The following is a 23,018-nucleotide window of genomic DNA, read 5'->3' as shown; positions in this document are numbered from 1 at the left end:
CGTAACAAAAAAAATATAAAAGAATACACTGACATCTCTTATTTTCTGTTGTTTATTTGTTACCGATCACAGAGTAGTTTTATAGAATACGAATTATTTATTAATGAAATTAATATTTTAAATTTTAATGAATATGTCAAATATTTTTTATACAAATTAATAAAAATACTACAATAATACAGCAGCAGCAATAATATGTGTGATACATATATTTTAATAAAGCAAATTTTCATTTCTCATATTTCATGAAAAGCTAAAATATGTATTATGACTGTATATTCAAATACCTATTAAAAATCTCCAATGCCTACCTATTTTTATAATTGAAAGTAAAAAGTGAAATAAACTATAAAGTTGATCTGGGAAGCGAGGGCAACCCAGCTACGTAATTTTGATTTTTGATTATGGTGTGTGATGAACGTGGCTCAGTGAGGAACTCGGTGTATTATGGTTTTCTTATCATTGTAAAGTAATTAAGTGTATAAAAAATGTCTGACGTAATAGTGCCTAAAGGTCAACCTGTTCCCGGTGATCCAGAAAAAAAGGGATGGCTTTTCAAGTGGACGAACTATCTTAAGGGATATCAACGAAGATGGTTCGTGTTGTCAAATGGATTATTATCGTATTACAGGTACAATATAAACATTTAAATTTAATTTTGTTTTAATAAATATAATTTTATAATTATAATTAATAAAAGTTTCTTATAACAAAAATTAAATTGAAAAATTGCTGTACAAAGCATATGAAAATCTATGTTTAATCCATAATTAATCTATCATTGTATATTTCCATAATTTAAGATTTTTGTTTTATTGCAATATATAATGACAGAAAATATTGTCTTTTAATCAATAGTCAGCCCAACAAAATAATTTTATATGAATAACAATGTTATGATTGCATTATGTCAATATAAATAATGATATAAAGTCAAAATTGATCATTTGCCACTTCATTTCAATTGTATATATCCCTTTCATTAAAAATAATTGTAAGAATCTGTAAAACTGTTTTAATTAGTATATAATATATATTTATATATATGTGAAACATTTAACAAATGAATATTAAAAACATTTTTTAATTGTGTTAATAGTATTTATTGTGTTATTTTTTACATTTACATGTTTATTGCATGCTTTTTTTCCCTCTTATAAAAATCTTATAGTTCATTCATTATAAATCAAATCAATTAGTATTTATATCATAACCTCTACATTTTTATACTATGTTATTATAGAAAAAGTTTAAATTTAGGTGGAAATTATTTTAATAATTTACATTTTTGTGCATAGAAATAAAAAAAAAATTGGTCTTTTTCAGAAATCAAGCCGAAATGGCACATACATGCCGAGGTACGATATCACTCTTAGGAGCTTTGATTCACACTGCAGATTCATGTACATTCGTTATTAGTAATGGTGGCACACAGACCTTCCATATACGAGCCCATGATGAAGTTGAACGACAAAGCTGGGTTACAGCGTTAGAACTGGCTAAAGCCAAAGCAATGTGAGTTGATAATAAGTAACCTAACAATAAAATTATTTTAATGTAATAAATATATAATTTAATGTCACATTAAAAACATTGATATATATATATATAATGTGACATTTAATCCTATTGTTATATATAATTTTAATGGTGGCAAATAATACTTGCCAGTTTTTCTTAGTAAAATCTACATTCTGACCTGATTGTCGCTTTAAATTTAATTAAATCCTGTAACTGTAGCTGGTACAGAACCAGTCTATAAAAATATATTCTAATTGAAGTATTAATAGTGCTATGGTTGCCTCATTGGTCTAGTAACTAGATGTAAGGCTACAGACCCGAAGGTCCTGGGTTCAAATCTCAGGTCTGGCCAATAAAAAGTTATTGAGTTTTTCATTCAAAAATTCTTAGTAACAGCCCAGAGTCTGGAAGTTGGAAGTGTGTACACTCCTGTGCCTCGAAAAGATAGGAAAAGTGGCTGAATAAAGGAAAATGACTCTTGGAAAGCATGTAAAGCCGTTGGTCCTGCGCTTGAACCCTTTCCGGTCGTCTCGGATTACCGTCCCATCCTATTATGAGAGTTAGGGAATAGAGAGTGTACCTGTGCTTGTACACACATTTGTGCACTATAAGATGACCTGCGCAGTTAGCCAATCTCTTTTGAGATTGGCTGTTGAGGCCAAAATCGGTCTAGATTATTAGTGCCATGGTTTACAGGCTGTGTGCATAGAAAAAAATGAGTATAGTTAATATTCCATTAAAAAAAACACAGTATTTCAATCTCAAAATCTTTAATTTTTTAAGCAAGATTTGAACTTTGATATAATTGTAGGTAAATAAATATGTATTACCAACTTGAGTAGGAGAAATAAACTTGGCAACAGATTGTATTGGAATTTAAAACTTTGTAATAATTAACATTGTGAAATCTTATTCCATACAATATTCATGATAAAATGTTGTTTTAAAACATCTTAATAAAGCTAATTATTCAGCCGTGCTCAAGAATCTGATGATGATGAAGATCAGATGTCATCTGGACAAGTGGCTGGGGGTGGATCTGAAGGAGAAGGTGAGGACGCGGGGGGAATAGCCCGCGAACTCGCAGCGAGATTTCATGATCTACGTACATGTTCTGAGCTGGTGGCAAGACATGGGGCAGCTCTGCAACGGTCTCTCGTGGACTTGGAGATACCACCAACAGACACAACTAAGCAAGTCTCTGAGCGAGCTACTTTATTTAGGATATCTTGTAATGCTATGATGAATGTAAGTTACAAACATATATAATATTCTTTTATGTATTAGAAGCTATTTACTAATAACTAATTAATAGTCTCGCTTATACCAAATTTCATAGTATGCTTAAATATATTTGATAAGAATTCAAAAGACAAAATATAAATTTGTTTCCTTAGTAACAATTAATCTTTATTAATGTAAAAGAGCTGAAGAGTTTTTTTAAATGCTTTAAATGCCTCTCATAAGCACCTTTTGCCTCGCTATTTTCTTCTCAAATGGCTACTTAATCGTCTTAATTAGTGTTATTTATGTTGGTAAGGATGAATCTATACTAATATACAATGCTAAGGTGTTTGTTTGAACGTGCTTATATCAAGACCTACCAGTTAGATAAAAAAATATATTTGCGTTAGATAGGCCATTTATTGAGAAAGGTTGTATAATATTAACGAAACGACCGACGTTTCTATTATTGTTCGGAATCTCTTTCGCTTTCAGAGCGACCGACTGTCGATCTTCTGTCTGACTCCGCTGTTATAAAAAGATTTACCTAAAATAAAGCAATACAAACGGCGTATAGTAGTCTAGTATCAGATTATTGTTTATGAATCCGAAACGAAACAAAAAAATATATTTTTTAAATCTGTTTACTTTATCTGTATTCCTGTGGACTTTGACCACCCTTAAAGTAAAAATAAATGTCCCTCTACTAGACTAATGAGGAGTCTTCGAACTCCAATACATGTATACAATGTAAGATGTTAATCTGATATACGGATTTCCTCACGATGTTTTCCTTTATCTATACCTAAGTGCTCGATGAGATAGATGACTTATAAACACAAATTAAGTGCATGAATATTCAGTGGCTCTGGTCCCAGCTACCCGCAATCATAGGTTAAAGTTCACGTATTCTAATCATAGGGCTAACTTGACTCTACACTGACGACCCTTGGCCTATAAAAATAGTATTCTTTAAATTATTACTACTAAAATCAATGCGTCTTTCTATGTTAAGGTTTAAACGATATGCTTTTTATATAATTTATTAGTATTTATTGACTACATTGTTTTAAGTCAAATTGATGGACGTCAACAATTATAACAATAAGTAATATTATTATTTGTTACTACTTTTACTGGTGGTAGGGCTTTGTGCAAGCCCGTCCACCCACTCGTCGGATATTCTACCGCAAAACAGCAGTAGTTGTTATTGTTGTGTTCCGGTTTGAAGGGCGAGTGAGCCAGTGTAATTACAGGCACAAGGGAGATAACATCTTAGTTCCCAAGGTTAGTGGCGCATTGGCGATGTAAGTGATGGTTAAAATTTCTTTCAATGCCAATGTCTATGGGCGTTGGTGACCACTTACCATCAGGTGGCCCACATGCTCGTCCGCCAACCTATACTATAAAATATATATATATAAAAGACATGCTGTTCATTCTACTTGTAATGTTCATATAAATTAAGAATGTGTTTCCTTAAAGGCTTGTTCGGAGTTCATGAGTGCCGCTGCAGCATCCAGTACCCGTATGAGTCGCGCTCTGCAACACGAGCGCGAACAGAAGATGCGACTTCAGGAGGTTGTAGAACAACTTGCAAGACAACACGATAACTTAGAAAAAACTGTCACTGCTAGAAGTACACCACACACAGGTATGTAAAATTATTGACCATGTGCCAAGCTCGAGAGATGCTTAAACGTACAACAAAATTATCTGATTCCAATTCTCGTTACAATGTGTTTGATATATTTTAGATGTATTAAATTAATAATTTTACTAGACCACTGAGGCTACTAAGAAAAAGGAATGAGAGAATTAATAAAAAATATATCTCGCTTGTCTTAAGCAAGGATATTTTTTACTCTCTGCTAGAAAACAAAGCCGTCGTATATTAATATTGTTATGGTTAAAATGTATATGGTCGACAAATTTTCTATCCTTAAAATTCCGCTAAACGCTCAAGCCCATTGAATCACTAAAAACAGTCCAACTGCGACATACCACAGTTTAATCTTTTCATTCATACCATAAACAAAGTTTTTATATATACTGTATACCAATAGTTTGAGATTAAATTAATATAAAAATGAAATAAAAAAAATAACATAAATGTATTAATATATAATATTCAATAATAATAACAATCACGTGTCACTTTTAGTGAGCGTGAACTTGATGAGTTATTATTATTAGTATATATTAGTCATCTTGTGCCGAGTTATTGCCCTATATGAAAGACTATCGCATTTCACCACTAATTCCGCGCCACTTCCCATTTATGACGTTTTGTCTGTAAAAAATATGAGCTTGGACTGACTATGATTGTTTGTGAATAATTCTACAAAAACTCGAGCAATAAATTAAAAGTATAATATGTTTAATGAGAAATAACAACAAATACTGGAGGAGTACGTAACCACCACGGAGTACCATATATTTTTACCCTTATTTTACTATTAATTAAAAATACACGTAAGATAAATCGACCAGTCAAGTTTCAATGATTATTAGGCCTATTCAAATACGACCTCATAACTTTATTGCTCACGATCAGCTCAAAACGCTGGCCTACGTACTTTTGGTTAAGGTAATATAATTAGTTTAAACGAGGGTTATTGCAATCTGGTCAATGATAACAAGGGAATCACGACCCAAGAAGATCCGTAAAGTCATAAGCATACAAATGAGAAGCGAACAGTTAAACACAACCGCTCTAAAATTCCTTCTTTAGTTAATATTTCAAATGAAATAAACTACGAAATTATCGTTATTATAATATTACTATTTCACGCGATAATTATTTGTTCAGTAGCTATTTTATATTTTGTTTTGTACCTATAAAATTATTTAAGTTTTCGATGTAAATAATTCTTATGTAATAAAAATGATGTATTACTTTGTCGATAAATTGTTTTATGTATATTTTTTAATCGCCTAAAGAATAATAATTGGTTTCATAAAAAAATCCAATTATCTTGTCAGTGGTGCGCTTTGTTAACATGATCAATTAAAAATTGTTTAGTCGTGCGAGATAGTATGCGATATAAATAGAATAAGCTCAAATCTGGTATTTATTATTATTATTTTATATCATGGTTTTAGTTTTTTTTTTCAGAAAAACATTAATTCGTTTTTGAATTTAAAAAAAGCATTAGGCCTATTTATTGACAGACTTAAAAAAAGGTTCTATAGGTTTAAATTCTCAATTCGTTTATATTTACAGTAGTAACTCGGTAAGACGAACTTCATAGAATATGAAAAAAAATGTAGTTATTAAATTCTCGACTTAAACAGATTTTTGTTCGATTTGTAGAGATTTAGATTGAATCTTAATAACATGAAATTTAACATGTTATGCCATGCGATTTGCTAATGAATAGTTCTGTTCTATTGTGCAGTACAAACAATTATTGATTAATATACATTTATTTAAAATACAACACTATTCCATTTAACTTTTTTTATCCACTTTCATTTTACTTCCGTAGTTCCGATAACACTTTTTTTTTTAAACGAATTCATAATTAATAGCTTCGATGCTATTTTAGCCAGTTTTATTTTCGAAAACATTTTTTTTATGTTACAAATATAATATATTTTGAATCGTAAAGTGGACGGGGCAATAGTTTGCAACTTAAACTAATAATTATCAAGGATAGACCTTTTTAACGCTGGTAAAAAGCATTACGCGTTTCCCCGACGGGAACAGGGGGTATGGGGTATGGGAGTATATGGGACTCGCCGGTGTCCAAAGTGCCGAGTGCGCCCCGGAATACCCACTAAGAAAAGCGGTACCTTTTCCGTCTTAACGAGGAGCGCCCCGGGATCGCTTGCGCATGCTATCGTGACAATTAAGGATAGACCTATTGTAAACACTGGAAGTCATGAATAATTCATGAAATTTAATGAATTTATTAAATAGTGTTATAATCATACTTTTGTAACTGAATATCATTGATGTCAGGGTCAGTTTAAATATTTATTTAATATATACACTTGTTTATTGACTGTCAAAAATATATGGTTCAGTAAAAAAAGTACCATTCCTGAGAAAAATAAATGGAAAAGACACGAATAGGCTTAATAATGTGCTAGAACTGGTACACAAAGGCAAAATATTTTTTATTACAGAAATAGCAATAGAAAATGTCATTTAAAATCTATTATTTAACAAACGAACATTATTATGTATCTCATTTTTTCGTAAGAAAATGCACCTATTCTGAAATTAGCCTTATTATCTAAAAATATTTTTATAAATTTTTATTGCAATACTACTGTATGCTATTATAAATAATAATTTACAGCATACTCTCGTTGATTAGTGAAAGATGGAGAAGAAAGTGAAAGAATTATACTTATTGTGAATTATTATTATTTATAGTTATTTATACTTCTTTTTAGCAAGCTTGTGAAAACATGCTCATTGCTTGTCAAATGGACAGGTCTCGGATATCTTCTCAAACTCGAGTTTTCTGATCTTTAAGTATTTCTCTTTTGACTCTTAATAGATGTGACAATTAAATCATTATTGTGCCACAAATCTAAGAAATACATGCCGCAACAACTTTGTGCAGACGTAATGCCTGTTCTGTATAACTACTTTAAATTCGAATTTGCTACCATTGTATTCTTGACATTGATTCCTTGTTATCGTATCGTACACCTAATTGAAGTGTTGCGACTATTTTTAATTACGTGTAAACGAATTGTCCTAAGCCGAGGTGCATTTTCGCAGAATGTACCCATTGGTTAGTTCCGCTGATTTAGTCTGACTTAGATTTCAGGTAGGTTCTCCTTTTCTCGGCTGAATCTCAGTACTTTCTTCAACCGTTGACGTTATCAAATTCATAAAACAAATAATGAGCAATCAAAAAAGATACCTTTTTTATTTAAAATAGGTAGGCAGACTGAGACGCAATCTGTCCACATGTCTCAAAAATCTGACATCTTTTAACATGATTACTATAAAAATACAATTTATGAAATTAATTAACAGCTTTTGTTTGGGTACATTACATAATAAAATTCAATTGAAATTTTGAAACACTAGATGGTGATTGTGACAGTTGCCATTCTCAAATATTTATATAATATATTATATATTTGCCGACTTTTCAGTTATTTATTAACAAAAGCAATACGAACTAAATAGTAATTATATCATTACGATCATAATAAGTTGGAATAATTTAATCGAACCGTAGACAGAAAAACAAATAGACCAAGGGGCCGTGAAACCGCGATTGAGACAGAGACAGTTTGTCAATGTGTGCATATAATGTTGCCATATAACTGCATTTCCTGTTTTGGGAGATAAATAATTTTCAGGATTTAATTAGCTACTGGTGGTAGTGCTTTGTGCAAGCTCGTCTGGGTAGGTACCACCCTCTCATCAGATATTCTACCGCAAAACAGCAATACTTGATATTGTTGTGTTCCGGTTTGAAGGGTGAGTGAGCCAGTGTAATTACAGGCACAAGGGACATAAAATCTTAGTTCCCAGGGTAGGTGGCGCATTGGATATGTAAGCGATGGTTGACATTTCTTACAATGCCAATGTCTAAGAGCGTTGGTGACCACTTACCATCAGGTGGCCCATATGCTCGTCCGCCTTCCTATTCTATAAAAAAAAAAAAAAAAATTATAACAAAATAAGATTATTAAATTTTACTTTTTAATATTTATTATACATTTTTTTAATTAAAATTATTTTTTAGCTTCCAACTACACCCAAAAACCGTTGCAGTTTGTTTTTGTTTCCGTTATCAGTAGTACTTTAGCATCTTTATATGGTACTGGATTAGCATTCTCCTCAGATGTTAAAATCTAAAACGCACAATTAATTTATTAATAAAGAATGGTTGCCACATATATTTCTATGTTAACCTCTTGACCCGGAATCTAATATTATTATAAATTCATGAAGAATGTTAAATAATATTGTTGTTAGGAAATCATAAATAGGAGAACGAATAAATTAAAATAACATATTTACATATAACTAAGCACTTTAGGTTATTATTGGACTCCATATTTATTTGTTTACGTTGTCGACGAGTCGATATTTTTTATCGAAAATCGGGACATTTTTTTAGCTGACGCTGGCAGCACTTACATGATAAATAATTATAGGTGAAATATATGAATGATAAAAACTGGAACATCCTATTATCTTTAGAATTTTAATGCAATATAAGGTTCCGTCATGCTATGGCATAAATAATCGTCACTGAGAGACTATATTTAGGGACAAAACCGTCGTACTTATGCGTGAAAACACACGTCGGCAATTTTCTTCTTGCTATCGCTTTAACATGAAATAATATGACAATGCACCATTGTATAACCTTCGATATGATATAAGGATTGTTTCTCGGTCTTTTCACTGGATTAGAATCGTTTTCTAACGTAAAAATAAGCAAAAATTGAACAATAAACACAATGAACGCACCAACTGTCAAGTTTGTTAACACCTAAACTGGTTACGCGATAAGGGACAAAAGATTTGATAATTCTATCTCTGTCTAAACTATTTGTAACGTAATTTTCGTTCTCTTTCTTGTGTAAGTGAGAAGGAAATTGTCATTGCGTCTATTAGTTTCTCTGTCTACGTGTGTTTCTAACACAAGTTCCAGATAAATATTTTATAGTAATTTTATAAAAAAGTGCGTCACTATTTTGAGTATTTTCACAACGTCAGTATCAGCATAAGATTCTTGCCAAAATATTTTCTTTTATGCATAGGAAAAAGATATGCTAGAAAAAAAATATTTATTTAAAAAAAAACCTTTTATATTAAAACTGTGAACACATACGTAAAAACATTTAGTATACTATATTTGACATAAACATTCAATGCAATACAAAAATGAAAAACGGAACGTTAACTTGACGACATTGACTGAATTGAGATTTGGCATGATTCTCTTGACGGATAATCGTAGTTATTCGGAAATTTATGGGTGAAATTGTGATTGAATTTGTTTTCATCTCGTGTTAAACGTTATGTGATTAAAATTATATGTAAGAATTAAAAAAAAATCGAAAAAAAAAATCTGATTCGTTCGGTACGTAAAACCGCAATGGTCCTATTATATGTTTTATTCCACATTTCACGACTTTTGGCAATTTCAAGGTTGCCGTCTAGTACCAAACCCAAAGCATTGCAAATTGCAATAATTGATACGTTGCGGATTGTTGCGTCTTCGTTGATTTAATTACTGTCTGCTCGGTACAGTGTTGTGTTTGCGAAGAGCAGTGGCGTGGTAGGAACCGTACAATATATTATTTTTTCATTTGTGAAATACGTTTACACCGTGGTTTTAGTAAAAATATAAAAGCTAGGTTATTTTGTAATGATGAGTACATGATAAAATACGTCATGGGCGGTAAGTGAACAAGGCTTTTACCTTGTGTTAAGTGTTAGATGTCATTCTGTTTGCAAGCCATAATGCACATAGAACATGAGGTAAAAGATTACAAATACTGAATGACAGCAGTCACTCTTCATTTGCAAGCTTATTTTGCTATTTGCATGTTACTGCAACTATGGATGTAGGGTTTTAAAGTTATTTAAAATTTCAGAAAACAAACAAAAAGACAATAGAAGACGTGAAAGTATATATGTTCCTATTGTGACATAATTGCTATGTAAAGGTTATTATCATAAACAAGCAGATAGATCCATGAATATTAATGTGATTTGCTCTCTTGTATATAAAATTGACAATGTTCCTTATTCTAGGTGTAAATTGAGTATCTAATAAAAGGGAAATGTCAAGTTATTTTCAATGGTTTCAAAATTACCTGTATGAAATATTTTATCCACCAAGGACTCTTCAAAGTGATTATACATAATTTTTTTTATAATTTATGCTTTTTGTTTAGCGTGAAATATATATGTTATATCTCAAAGCAATGGCTATCATGCTGCAAACTGTCACAATATTTTATTTTACTATTTCACAAATCAAAGTAAAAAGTGAGAATTACATGATATGATCACAAATAGAATAAGTATCTCTTACTTCACTCATTTTATATTAAATTAAAAATCAAAGAAATTGTATATCATAAGCTTTGGTCATGTTTAATCATGGTATGAATCATTAAAAAAAAAACATCACTATAACCAAAACTATGAGGAAAAGTTCATGTTGTATGTATCACCCATGTTAAGTAGAAACCTTACTAAATATTTATTTTATAATTAATTGCTTCCATTAATTTACTGTGAAGTATATATAAATAAAATAAATGCAGTTATCTTTTGTTATCATTCGATTCAATAGCAATCATTGTCTGTACCACTGTAATGTTGCTTACACTAAATGGTTTTCTACAGTAGCATTTATTCTATAAGAAATGACACTTGTTTTTTTTTTTAATTTAAATTTAATATGAGGACAAGGCATTACTTTATAAATGTTTGGTAGTGACACATTTACTATTGACTGAAGAAATTTATCATGCCAGTAGGATGTGATGAAATTGATTGTGTGATTGAGGATGTGATGTGATTGATTGATTTTATGATTACATAAATGTACGAGCCAAGGTATGAATATATAATTATTTAATGTGTGTTGTTATTGTAGGTGTATTATATGTTGTTGCTCATTGATTTAGTGGCTTGATGTAAGCCGCAGACGCGGAGGTCCTGGGTTCAATTCCTAGGTCGGGCCAATAAAAAGTTGTTGGGTTTTTCTTGTCAGAAACTTCTCAGTAGCAGCCCGGAGTCTGGAAGTTGGAAGTGTGGTCACTCCCGTGCCTCGGAAAGCACGTAAAGCCGTTGGTCGTGCGCTTCAACTCTTTCACTCCTGTCGGATTGCCGTCTCATCGGATTATGAAAGTTAGGGAATAGAGAGTGCACCTGTGTTTGCGCACATACTTGTGCACTATGATCTCTCTCGAAATCAGTCTGGAGTACATCATTATTATTTATGTTGTATGGTATATGTAGTAATTATATTTTATCATTGATTATAAATTGTTTATCGAAAGGTGGTAACGGCTCCGGACAAGGAAACGATACAGAAGATGAAGACCATGAGTTCTTTGATGCTATGGAAGAAGAAGTCTCTTCTGCAATGGAGGATAAAACATCCTTTGTAATTAAAGTGCCTGTGAGTATAATATGCTTCATTATTTATTGACCCAGCGTATATGTAGGTTTTTTGTTTTGTACATAATAGTGCTCTGTTTTTATTTATTGTTTAACAAAATGTAATAAATAAAATGTAATAACAATAAATATGTTGTGTTCCGTTTGAAGTGTGAGTGAGCCAGTGTAATTACAGGCACATAACATCTTAGTTACCAAGGTTGGTGGCGCATTGGTGATGTAAGCGATGGTTAACATTTCTTACAATGTCAATGTCTATGGGCATTGGTGACCACTTACCATCAGGTGGTCCATATACTCGTCCGTCTTCCTATTCTATAAAAAGTAAAAACATATTTTGTTATAACAAAATTGCCAAAAAATTGCTCTTGTAGCTAGAGCGTTATTATTTAAGTCTTAACTAACCAAACTTAAACTTAAGTTTAAAAATCACCAATTTCAAATTGTATATACATACATACTATATTACTTATTAATATGAAATGTGTAAATTTAATTAAAAACTATTTCGATTTTGATAGATATATAAGTTATTATATTTATGCATAAAATAAATTACACCAGCAAAATTATATACTTAGTAAAAGAAACAGAAAATAGTTATCACACAATTAATATTGAAAAATCATTTAGTAATTAAATAAGTTCTAATTATAAATCCTGAATTGTTTTCAACGTTTATGATTAATCTCATTATTATCAGCCACGACTAATTTAGTTCTATACTTGTTCAAACATTTTATGTATTAACGACATTGTGTATATACTTGCGACTTTATTTTGCAGGTAAATAGAAAAAATAAAGTAAAAAGTGGTGAAAGCTCTGATGAATCAGAAGGTGAAACTGTGACTGAAACTCAACAGGTCAGTTTATATTTACATACATATTACATTATATTATTATATATTATTATTTACTTTAATTTAACTAAATAAAGTTCTATGAAATTGATTAGATTTGGAATGAATATTTTCTTAACCAAAGATTGTGAATTCAGATGTCGACAAGCAATAGAAAATTTTCATGTGCTTAATTTTTGTTTATAATTTATCTCCTGCTCATTGGTGAAGGAATACATTGTGGATACCTGCATATTATGTTCTGCCATGTGTATTTACTATCCCATATTAGAGCAGCATACTTGAATTTCCAAACTTTAGCCCAGAAGTGCCATATTTATAGGCTGATACTTGTTTGCTTTTTTTGTAGGTGATATTTGTGGAAGATAAAGAAAGGGCAGAGAATACAATGGGCGGAGCGGAGGCAGCTACTGTCAGCAAACCAGCCGATAACAAGGAGGAACAGGATATAAAAGTATGGGTAAGTAATACAAATTATACACAATTTAATACATTATATATTTTATCCTAAACGGTAAGTTTAATATGATTGTCTAGTAAGAAAGCCGCGATGGCCTAGTGGTTAGAACGCGTGAATCTTAACCAATGATCGTGGGTTCAAACCCGGGCAAGCACCACTGAATTTTCATGTGCTTAATTTGTGTTTATAAATTATTCATCTCGTGCTTGACGGTGAAGGAAAACATCGTGAGGAAACGTGTGTATTCTACCAACCCGCATTGGAGCGTGCAGCTGCGTGGCGGAATAAGCTCCCAAACCTTCTCCTTAAAAGGTAGAGGAGGCCTAAGCCCATCAGTGGGACATTAACAGGCTGGTACTACACTGTACTGTCTAGTAACCGTCTGCCAATTGAAACTGATAAGACAGATAAAAGTTTCCGATATTGTGTTTTAATTCACATTATGTATCAACACTGGTGGCAAATATATGCATTGATTACAGTATGTTATTTTGTTATAAATATGATTCATATCTAATTATACATAAAATTACAATGAATATTCAAAATTGACGTAATTTTTTTTTAGCTTAGGTTTATTATAGAATGAGGGAAATAACTATTAGGTATTTGGTTATTGATTTAGATATTGTGGTTTGGATTTGCACCAAACAATAATTGGTCGAAATTCGTTCCAAAAAAAGGCGTACCTTAGATGATACTTTGTTAGGCTTAACCTCTTTTTTTTTACTATCGTAGCCAAGATGATAAGTTTGATGAAAAATAAATATTATTAGTATATGTATAATTAACTAACAACGTACAACGGTAATGTTAGACATCGGGTACTAAAAGGTTGCTAAATTTGTTTTTTGTTCAATTTACATCCCAATGAAACCTTCATGTGTGGAATGACGTTTTAGGCCAACAGGGCAAGCCTATTCAAATGTGGGACATTTAAGGTTTGCTCACTTTCGTAACGTCGTAAGTTGATATGTTATTGAAAACAAAAAAAACTTATTATTAAAAATTATTTAGTTGCCCTAAATATACGGTGAATAGAAAAATTTAGTTCACTAACGGCTATTAATAATCTTTGTTAAAGACGCATTAATAATATTTATAAATCGACTTTGTCATTAGTTCTTATAATTTATATCTAAAATAACATTAACCTTTTTTAATTAAAAAAAAAAAAAAAACAAATTTTAGTCCTAAAATTCAAAACCAATTATTTAAAAAAATAAACCTGAATCTTAGAATATATTAAAATAATAATAAAATAAAAAACACCTATGCTATATGTACTTACTGAGATCTTTATAAAATATTTCGCAGTTCGGCGTGCCTTTGGTATGGCACCATTAACGAAACTGTTGGTTGCAGTTTACGACCAATACGGTCTCATGGCATAGATTTGGGAACTTTTCATCCCACCATATTGGAACCAAATTCAATTCGTTTTGTTGTTATTTATTACGTCAACAACAATACATAGAAAGATGAATGTAGTTTATTATATATGTATACCACAAAGATTAAAAAATACATAACACATGGATAAAACCTAATTATTTTGACGGTCTTATCGCTAAGAAGCCGAGATGGCCTAGTGGTAAGAACGCGTGAATCTTAACCGATGATCGTGGGTTCAAACCCGGGCAAGCACCACTGAATTTTCATGTGCTTAATTTGTGTTTATAATTCGTCTCGTGCTTAACGGTGAAGGAAAACATCGTGAGGAAACCTGCATGTGTCTAATTTCATTGAAATTCTGCCACATGTGTATTCTACCAACCCGCATTGGAGCAGCGTGGTGGAATAAGCTCCAAACCTTTTCCTCAAAAGGGAGAGGAGGCCTTAGCCCAGCAGTGGGACATTAACAGGCTGTTACTGTTACTGTTACTTATCGCTACATAGAGATCTCTTCCAGCCAACCAACATAGTTTGGCAGACGTATTTGTCGTCTGATACCTCTGTCTTGTATTAATATATGGATTGATTTCGATTTTTATTGTACGTGGCTTTCATTCTAGATTCTTTTATTTTAAATAATTTAAATATATTTAACTGATTAATAATTATCTGGATCTCCAAGTCGAATGTCCTGATTTTGTCAAATATATTAATTAATTGAGATAGCATATTACTGTTTCCCATTGACGATGGACAAGGATTATACTTTTTTTATTATATAGTAGAATGACCGATTGTAGTAAAAAATAAGACAATGAAACAATGTATGACAATATTTATTGTATAAAAAATATTCAGTTATCTACCAGATTAACATGTATGTCAAGAGATAAAATTTTCAATCAAGTTCAATGACACGAAGATTTACTATTTCATTTTACTTCAATACGACTCATTGCCTATCAGAACTTATGTTCATAACCATGAAGCAATTTACTTGTATGTTTATATAAAATTGTAATTGTAAAGTAGCCGAGATAGCCCAGTGGTTGGAACGCGTGAATCTTAACCGATGATCGTGGGTTCAAATCCGGGCAAGCACCACTGAATTTTCATGTGCTTAATTTGTGTTTATAATTCGTCTCGTGCTTGACGTTGAAGGGAAACATCGTGAAGAAACCTGCATGTTTCTAATTTCATTGAAATTCTGCCACATGTCTATTCTACCAACTCGCTTTAGAACAGCGTGGTAGAATAAGCTCCAAATCTTCTCCTTTAAAAAAGGAGAGGAGGCCTTAGCCCAGCAGTGGGACATTAACAGGCTGTTACTGTACATACTGTAATTGTTTTACTATTTAAAGCTAGATATTGCAAGACCATATTAAGATAATGGTTTATTTTTTAATAATACTCGCTCTTATCACATCTACTTAAGCGTTATAATAACACGATATGCGGCTCAGATACACAAGTAAATTTGTTTCGTCTAAAGGACTTTCAATGATAAATATCTACGAGAGACCAGAGTTATGGTGTGGTGACCGATGGAGTTATGGTGACCGGTGTAACGGTAGACGTTTTCTTCCAGCCGCACGTGTCGCAAGTGACGGGCTCGGTGGACGGACACGTGAGACGCACGCGCGTGCCGGACAAGCCCAACTACCCGCTCTCGCTCTGGTCCATCATGAAGAATTGCATCGGTGAGTACATACCACGGGTAAGTGAGTGGCTCATCTATCTATATTAACAGATGAGAACTTTGTCGAGCTGTGGGACATATACGTTACTGTACTTTATACTTAATTATATTTGCTATAGTCGATTTAAAATATTATAGAACTTTATTGCATCTGAAGAAGGAGTAAAAAGATAAACATACCATAGATTTACATATTCCATGGGATTTGTTAATAACTCTTATTAAGATCTTGATTTGAAGTCAGGTTCACTACTGGTATTTTTTTTTATAGAATAGGAAGGCGGACGAGCATATGGGCCACCTGATGGTAAGTGGTCACCAACGCCCATAGACATTGACATTGTAAGAAATGTTAATCAACGCTTACATCACCAATGCGCCACCAACCTTGGGAACTAAGATGTTTTGTCCCTAGTGCCTGTTTAAAAATTACATTGGCTCACTCTCCCTTCAAACCGGAACACAACAATCTTATAAGTGGGTGGTACCTACCCAGACGAGCTTGCACAAAGCTTACCACCAGTAAAATATATATTATTGGAATGGGCTATGTAATATGTTTGTTTATTCATTTGTTAATTTTAAAATGCACTTATAGGTAAGGAGTTGTCGAAAATTCCCATCCCGGTGAACTTCAGTGAGCCGCTGTCCATGCTGCAGCGGCTGACGGAGGACTACGAGTACTCGTCGATCCTGGACCAGGCGGCCAAGTTCAGCGACCCCGCGCAGCAGCTCGCCTACGTCGCCGCCTTCACCGTGTCCTCCTACGCGACCACGGCCTGCAGGTACTCCCCATATGCCATACAGTGGTAGACTACAGCATAGAGAAAGCGATTATAAGGACCATATAAATTGGAACCCACAAGAGGATAGTGGCTTTTGTATAAAAGCTACTTTTCTATTCCAACATTTACTTTTTACATACGAAATTTGTAAAAAAAACAATCGTGCACTTATAAACCAGCTTATAGTCAATAATTAATTATATAAGTTTGCTAATAAAATATAATACAATAGTGTTATATAACGTTTAAAACAATAAACGTCTCTCAACATTGTTTTAAATTCAGAATACAATTAAACATTCCTTAGGTGCTGATGTACATAGTCCGTGATTGTCTCAATGAAGCAATCAGCCGTATGTCTCGAATGTCTGAGCAAGGTTACCTCGCCAATTGCCCTACTGACCCGTCTTCGAAGTCAAATTACTATTTAATAGCTATATGGACTTTTGATACTTAAGATTTTTTAATGTTTTTTGTATATTATAATAATAAATGAGTAGGAAAAAAGTAAAGGTAAACAAATATTTTCAAGATTCAAATTTACAAATTGCATGTTATTTTCTAATTGTTTTGCTGTATTACGCACTATAAACAGTTCTTGATTCATTTACCTTTATTTATAATACAACACTATTACACTTTACTAGTTATAACAACATTAATTTAACTTTCGAAGCTCCGATTACAACTTCGTGAACATTGAAAACGCCATTTTTTCGCGAATCCATAGTGAATATCATAGATTATTCAAGATCTCGACCAAATATATCACGTCAATTGATATCGGTTACCAATTATATCGGTGTCAAAGTTGTTTATTTGGGTTTACTCCTTTTGTGGTTGGAATAGACTATACATAATTTTTTTAAATATATTTTCATTATACATGATTTTAAGTTTTCTTATTCAACTGGTTTCAGGACAACAAAACCCTTCAACCCTCTCCTCGGAGAAACATACGAATGTGATCGCATGACGGACCTCGGATGGCGATCCATATCTGAACAGGTATGCAAGTCTTTATGATAATTAAATGTCATAGAACACCGTCTTGAGCTATTTCCATACAGCGCTAGCCAACTCCTTCATTTCTTTCACATCCTCTCCTGAAAAATGACAATAAAATTTTTAGACCAATATTTGTTTAATACCAAATTAACAATAATGATCCTGTGTTAATATAGAATATTCATATAAATAAATCTTATAGAATATTGTTTTAGTAAAAAAAAATCTTCTAAATTATCTGGCTAGGTGTCTCACCACCCGCCGATGGTGGCGCAATTCTGCGAGGGCGTTGCGGGATGGCAGTGCTGGCAGGAGTTCACGATGACCACGAAGTTCAGGGGGAAATACCTGCAGGTCGTCCCTCAGGGCGGCGCCTTTGCTCAGTTTACTAGCTCGGGCAACAAGTACACGTGGAGAAAGGTACGGCATAAATATATATCAATGTTTCGTTACAGGACTTTACATTGATTCTACTCGAAAGTAGCATGTAGTAGAAAGAGGATGACCATAACAGGACAAAATGTATGCGCAAATAAATACTGGTGGTAGGGCTTTGTGCAAGCTCGTCTGGGTAGGTACCACCCACTCATCAGATATTCTACCGCAAAACAGCAATACTTGATATTGTTGTGTTCCGGTTTGAAGGGTGAGTGAGCCAGTGTAATTACAGGCACAAGGGACATAAAATCTTAGTTCCCAAGGTTGGTGGCGCATTGGCTATAAGCGATGGTTGAAATTTCTTACAATGCCAATGTCTAAGGGCGTTTGGTGACCACTTACCATCAGGTGGCCCATATGCTCGTCCACCTTCCTATTCTATAAAAAAAATCAAATAAGTTCTTGCAAAAGAAGTCTTCTTCCTGGAAAATTTATTACATGACACTTCTCAGCATTCAAAGTCATGCCATTACTTCGACACCATAAGGATAGCTTATTCAAGTCCTCCTGTAGGAGTTCTCTGTCGGTATCTGTAGAGATAGGTCTAAAAATCTTTAGATCATCAGCGAACAAGTAGCATTTACAGTATTTAAAGCAACTACTGATATCGTTAAATTGATATTTAAAATATTGTATAAAAAAGTAAGAAATAAAAGTGACCTCCGGGACTCGAGACTTGTTCTGTCAAAATGTTTAAGCCTCTCACTATATGAATGTGGACTAGTTTTAAATTATAAGTAATTATTAGTTTTTAATTATAACAACTAAACCGGCATAATTTGAAGGCCAATTATAATTGAATCCGGATTATATCCGGTTCCGATAATTATTATAAACAACCCATACGCAAGATGTTTAAATTGAACATATTATGTGTATTTCTAGGTAACAACGACGGTACACAACATTATTGTAGGCAAACTTTGGGTGGACAACCACGGAGATATGGACATCGTAGGCGAATCGGGCCCTGCCACCGGCTACGTGGCACATCTTAAGTACCTCCCATACGGGTACTTCAGCAAGGACACACAGCGGAAGGTCACCGGCGTCATCAAAGACCCGCAAGGCGTGGTGAGTATGGACCGAGCCGCTTTTATATTCGCATTACCATCGGAATGATGGAATGATATTATTCTAATTTGATGGTATCGATTTTCAGCCGAGGTATGTACTGCAAGGGCACTGGGACAGCCGCGTAGAGGTGGCCGCCGTCACTTCCGCGTCGCCCGATAACACCGTCTGCAAGACCGGCAAGTTCGCGCTCGCCTGGCAGCGAGTGCCGGCGCCGTCCGATTCCGACAAGTTCGTGCATTTCCTTCCACCGCCTCCTACGTCGTCGACTTGACGAGTATTAACGATTCACTCGTTCGCAGGTGGTACAACTTCACGCTACTGGCGGCCCAGCTCAACGAGCCCGAGACGGGAGTCGCGCCGACCGACTCGCGGCAGCGCCCCGACCAGCGCCTCATGGAGGAGGGCCTGTGGGACGAGGCCAACGCGGAGAAGCTGCGGCTCGAGGAGAAGCAGCGCGCCGCGCGCCGCGAGCTGGAGGCCGCGGCCGAGAGCGCGGCCGCGCGGGGCCTGCCGCCGCCCGCGCCGCCCACGCCCGCCTGGTTCACGCGCCAGGCCGCGCCCGGACAGCCGCACCTGCGCCATCTCTACAACAACCGCTACTGGGACTGCAAGCGGCGCGCCGACTGGACCGGCTGTCCCGACATCTTCTAGCGACTTGCGAGATCCGAGCGAGCCGTCGATTCGACTTGGGACGAGTGAGGACGCGCCCGGCGTCCGGTCGAGCCGCGCGTGTGCCCGTGTGCGGAAGTTAAATGACGATGCTTGTTAACTTTTAATTGTATAGTGTGCGTCTTTTGGGGGGTACATAAGCGAGTATTCACGATTATGTCTGGTGTTATAATTAAAAGGTTAATATTGACGGAAATCATGCGCAGATATCGATTAAAATAATGCAAATTAATAACAGAAAAATTGTAATAGCTTTGAAATTCTCGCATAAACATAGTCCATAAGCGTGTACTGTGGCCGTTAATGAACTGACACAAATGTATTGTTGCAGAGAATCACGAGGTCCTGAACATTTTTTTTTTTTGACTTCCTCTCGACTCTTCTATTTTTGTATTGATTTTAAAGCTGATTAGTGATTACTACGAGGTTCATTTGTACTGTTTATACAGGAAGTGTATGAGTAAATATTTTTAAATGCCTGGATGACGATACTGCTTGCTTTTAAGTTATTATTCGAGTCTCATTAAATGTGTACATATTATAACTCAATTTATATAATTTTCTGTTCTACATATGAAAGTTTTATGTACTCATTCCATATATTTATTTTATTACAGCTATATGGTTAATAAGCTTATACAATTATTTTCAACTTTATCAGTTTACATATTAAAAAAAACATTGTCAAAAGCAAACTTATATATCTAGTTATTTTCAAAGTAAAAGTAATTTCGATTTATTTATCAAACTTTGCACATAGAAAGGTTATGTTCTGTAGATAATGAGATCTTGTATAATTAATTGTATTACTACAGTGAAGTTTTTGTAAAAACAGAATGAAACTGATTCTGATTGACTATTTTTTTTTTGTCTATACAGATTAAAACTGATCTTATTTAATTAAATAACATCTACATGGAATGACATAACTAGAATTTTAAGTATATTAAAATATGTTATATTTATTTAACTAGTTAACTATTGTTTTTTTTTTTTTATTTGATTATGAAGTCATATTAAAACTAATATATTAAGTTGGAAATCTGGTTTTTTTGATAATAAATTAATTTTTATTCTAACTGTACCTATAACTGTCACGGTATAGGCCTATTATTTAGTTATTAATATTCCGAATAACAATCCAAGTTGAGAACAAGTTGACAACGAAAGTTATTTACTTATCAGCATCCAACACAAAGTTGATTTATATTTTTTAGTATGTTGCTGTAAATATTTGTGAAGACTGGAAATAAAATCACATTGTGTATATTGTAGTCATGTTCGCGATAAACTAGATTAAATATATACAGGCTGTTCCTACAATATTAATCCTTTATCAAATAAATGCATCGGGTAACATAAAAAAAAACTAAAACTTACATAATTATTAATGTTTTATTTAAGATGTAATAATCTTTATCTATTTGCTCTTTATTATCAGAGTTTTTATTATTATATTTTCTATAAATGCATCGTGAAGTATTTGAATTTTAGCTTTACTATGCTTAAAATTAGGGAATTATATAAAAATTTCCGGTGCTACTACCTTTTAAATAGCACTCCTTTCTTTCTAGATAACCATAGAAATTAAAATAGTGAGCACTGAATGATTATAAAAAATCAGTAAAATAATAAGATAATAATATGTCACTCGAATTAAACTTTTGAAGCTTTTTAAACAAATCATTGCTGAGATCAAAATATAATCCTTAATATTTTTGAAATACATAATGGAAATCTTATAAAATCATTCACATTTTGTCGATTCTTGTGTATTTAGTTTCTCATTTTTTAACAAAAAAATCCACTTTACTTTCATTAAAAGCTTAAGTGTTAATTTTTAATTTAATTTTGTTATGCTGTATAAAGAAAATGATTTATTTTGGGACTGGTAACTTTATAAGACAGTTTCAGACATAATAAAATTGCTCTTACGTGCAACAAATGTTTAATATGTACATTGAAACAGTCTCATTTAAAAATTCAATTACGATAATTGATCAAAATGTTATATTCAACATTCTCTACTACATCGCGATAAATAATGCAAATTCCTAACGTAGGAGCAATTGATTATTTTGTAAGTGTTAAAAATTTACTAATTGACTTAAATTGATATCAATGTTACCGCAATGTAAGATGCTGTGCCATTGATATCGATTTGCAGTAGTATTTTATAAGATCTATTACAAATTGTACATTTTCAAGTGGATGTAAAATAATTTGTTAATATTTTATTATAATAAAATATATTTGAATACAAAGCCATAACATCTGTGTATCATGTTGATTTTAAAAATAAAATACGTCGCAGTAATGTTGCTTGTTTTCTTTATTAGTTTTTTATTAAAGTTAATGCTAACTCGAAACATCTATATTTAATATAATGCCCAAAGAACAATTTATGTAATGTAGTTAATAGTGATTGTCTTCAGAAATCACAATTTTGAAAATATACATTACAAATCAATATTAATGTTCATTCCTAAGTTTATTAATGAGTATTACTAAACAGCCAGGCTTCCATAAATAAATAAATATATATATTTTACATCAATTCAAGGCGTGCATCAGAACTACTGTACAGTGACAGATCAGCTTTAAAATACTACCAGTATTTAGTACCTTTGTTTAAATATTTGGTACCTAAATCATTAACAAAAAAAATAAATTTTAAAATGGCCGGTCAAGATGACCGGTCATTATTTTATAATTTGCGCATAAGGATCCGTATTGTGTAATTGTTTTTAC

At 33.0% G+C, this 23,018-nt stretch overlaps 1 protein-coding gene across 1 annotated transcript; it reads left to right on the top strand.

Annotated features, from left to right (window-relative positions):
• Positions 1-401: 401 nt before the first annotated feature.
• LOC126775314 (oxysterol-binding protein 1) lies at positions 402-22,584 on the top strand. Its single transcript, XM_050497158.1, has 14 exons — positions 402-631; positions 1,327-1,515; positions 2,496-2,769; positions 4,231-4,399; positions 11,755-11,876; positions 12,662-12,739; positions 13,086-13,196; positions 16,180-16,291; positions 16,889-17,075; positions 17,996-18,083; positions 18,330-18,503; positions 19,407-19,595; positions 19,684-19,826; positions 19,898-22,584. The coding sequence occupies exons 1-14, from the start codon at positions 489-491 to the stop codon at positions 20,247-20,249; spliced, it is 2,331 nt and encodes a 776-aa protein (XP_050353115.1). The 5' UTR covers positions 402-488; the 3' UTR covers positions 20,250-22,584.
• The last annotated feature ends 434 nt before the right edge of the window (positions 22,585-23,018 follow it).

This window comes from Nymphalis io, chromosome 18 (assembly GCF_905147045.1).
Source record: "Nymphalis io chromosome 18, ilAglIoxx1.1, whole genome shotgun sequence".
Classification (NCBI taxonomy): Eukaryota; Metazoa; Arthropoda; class Insecta; order Lepidoptera; family Nymphalidae; genus Nymphalis; species Nymphalis io.
Note: the sequence above shows the minus strand (reverse complement) of the source record. Positions and strands in the feature narration are given on the sequence as shown.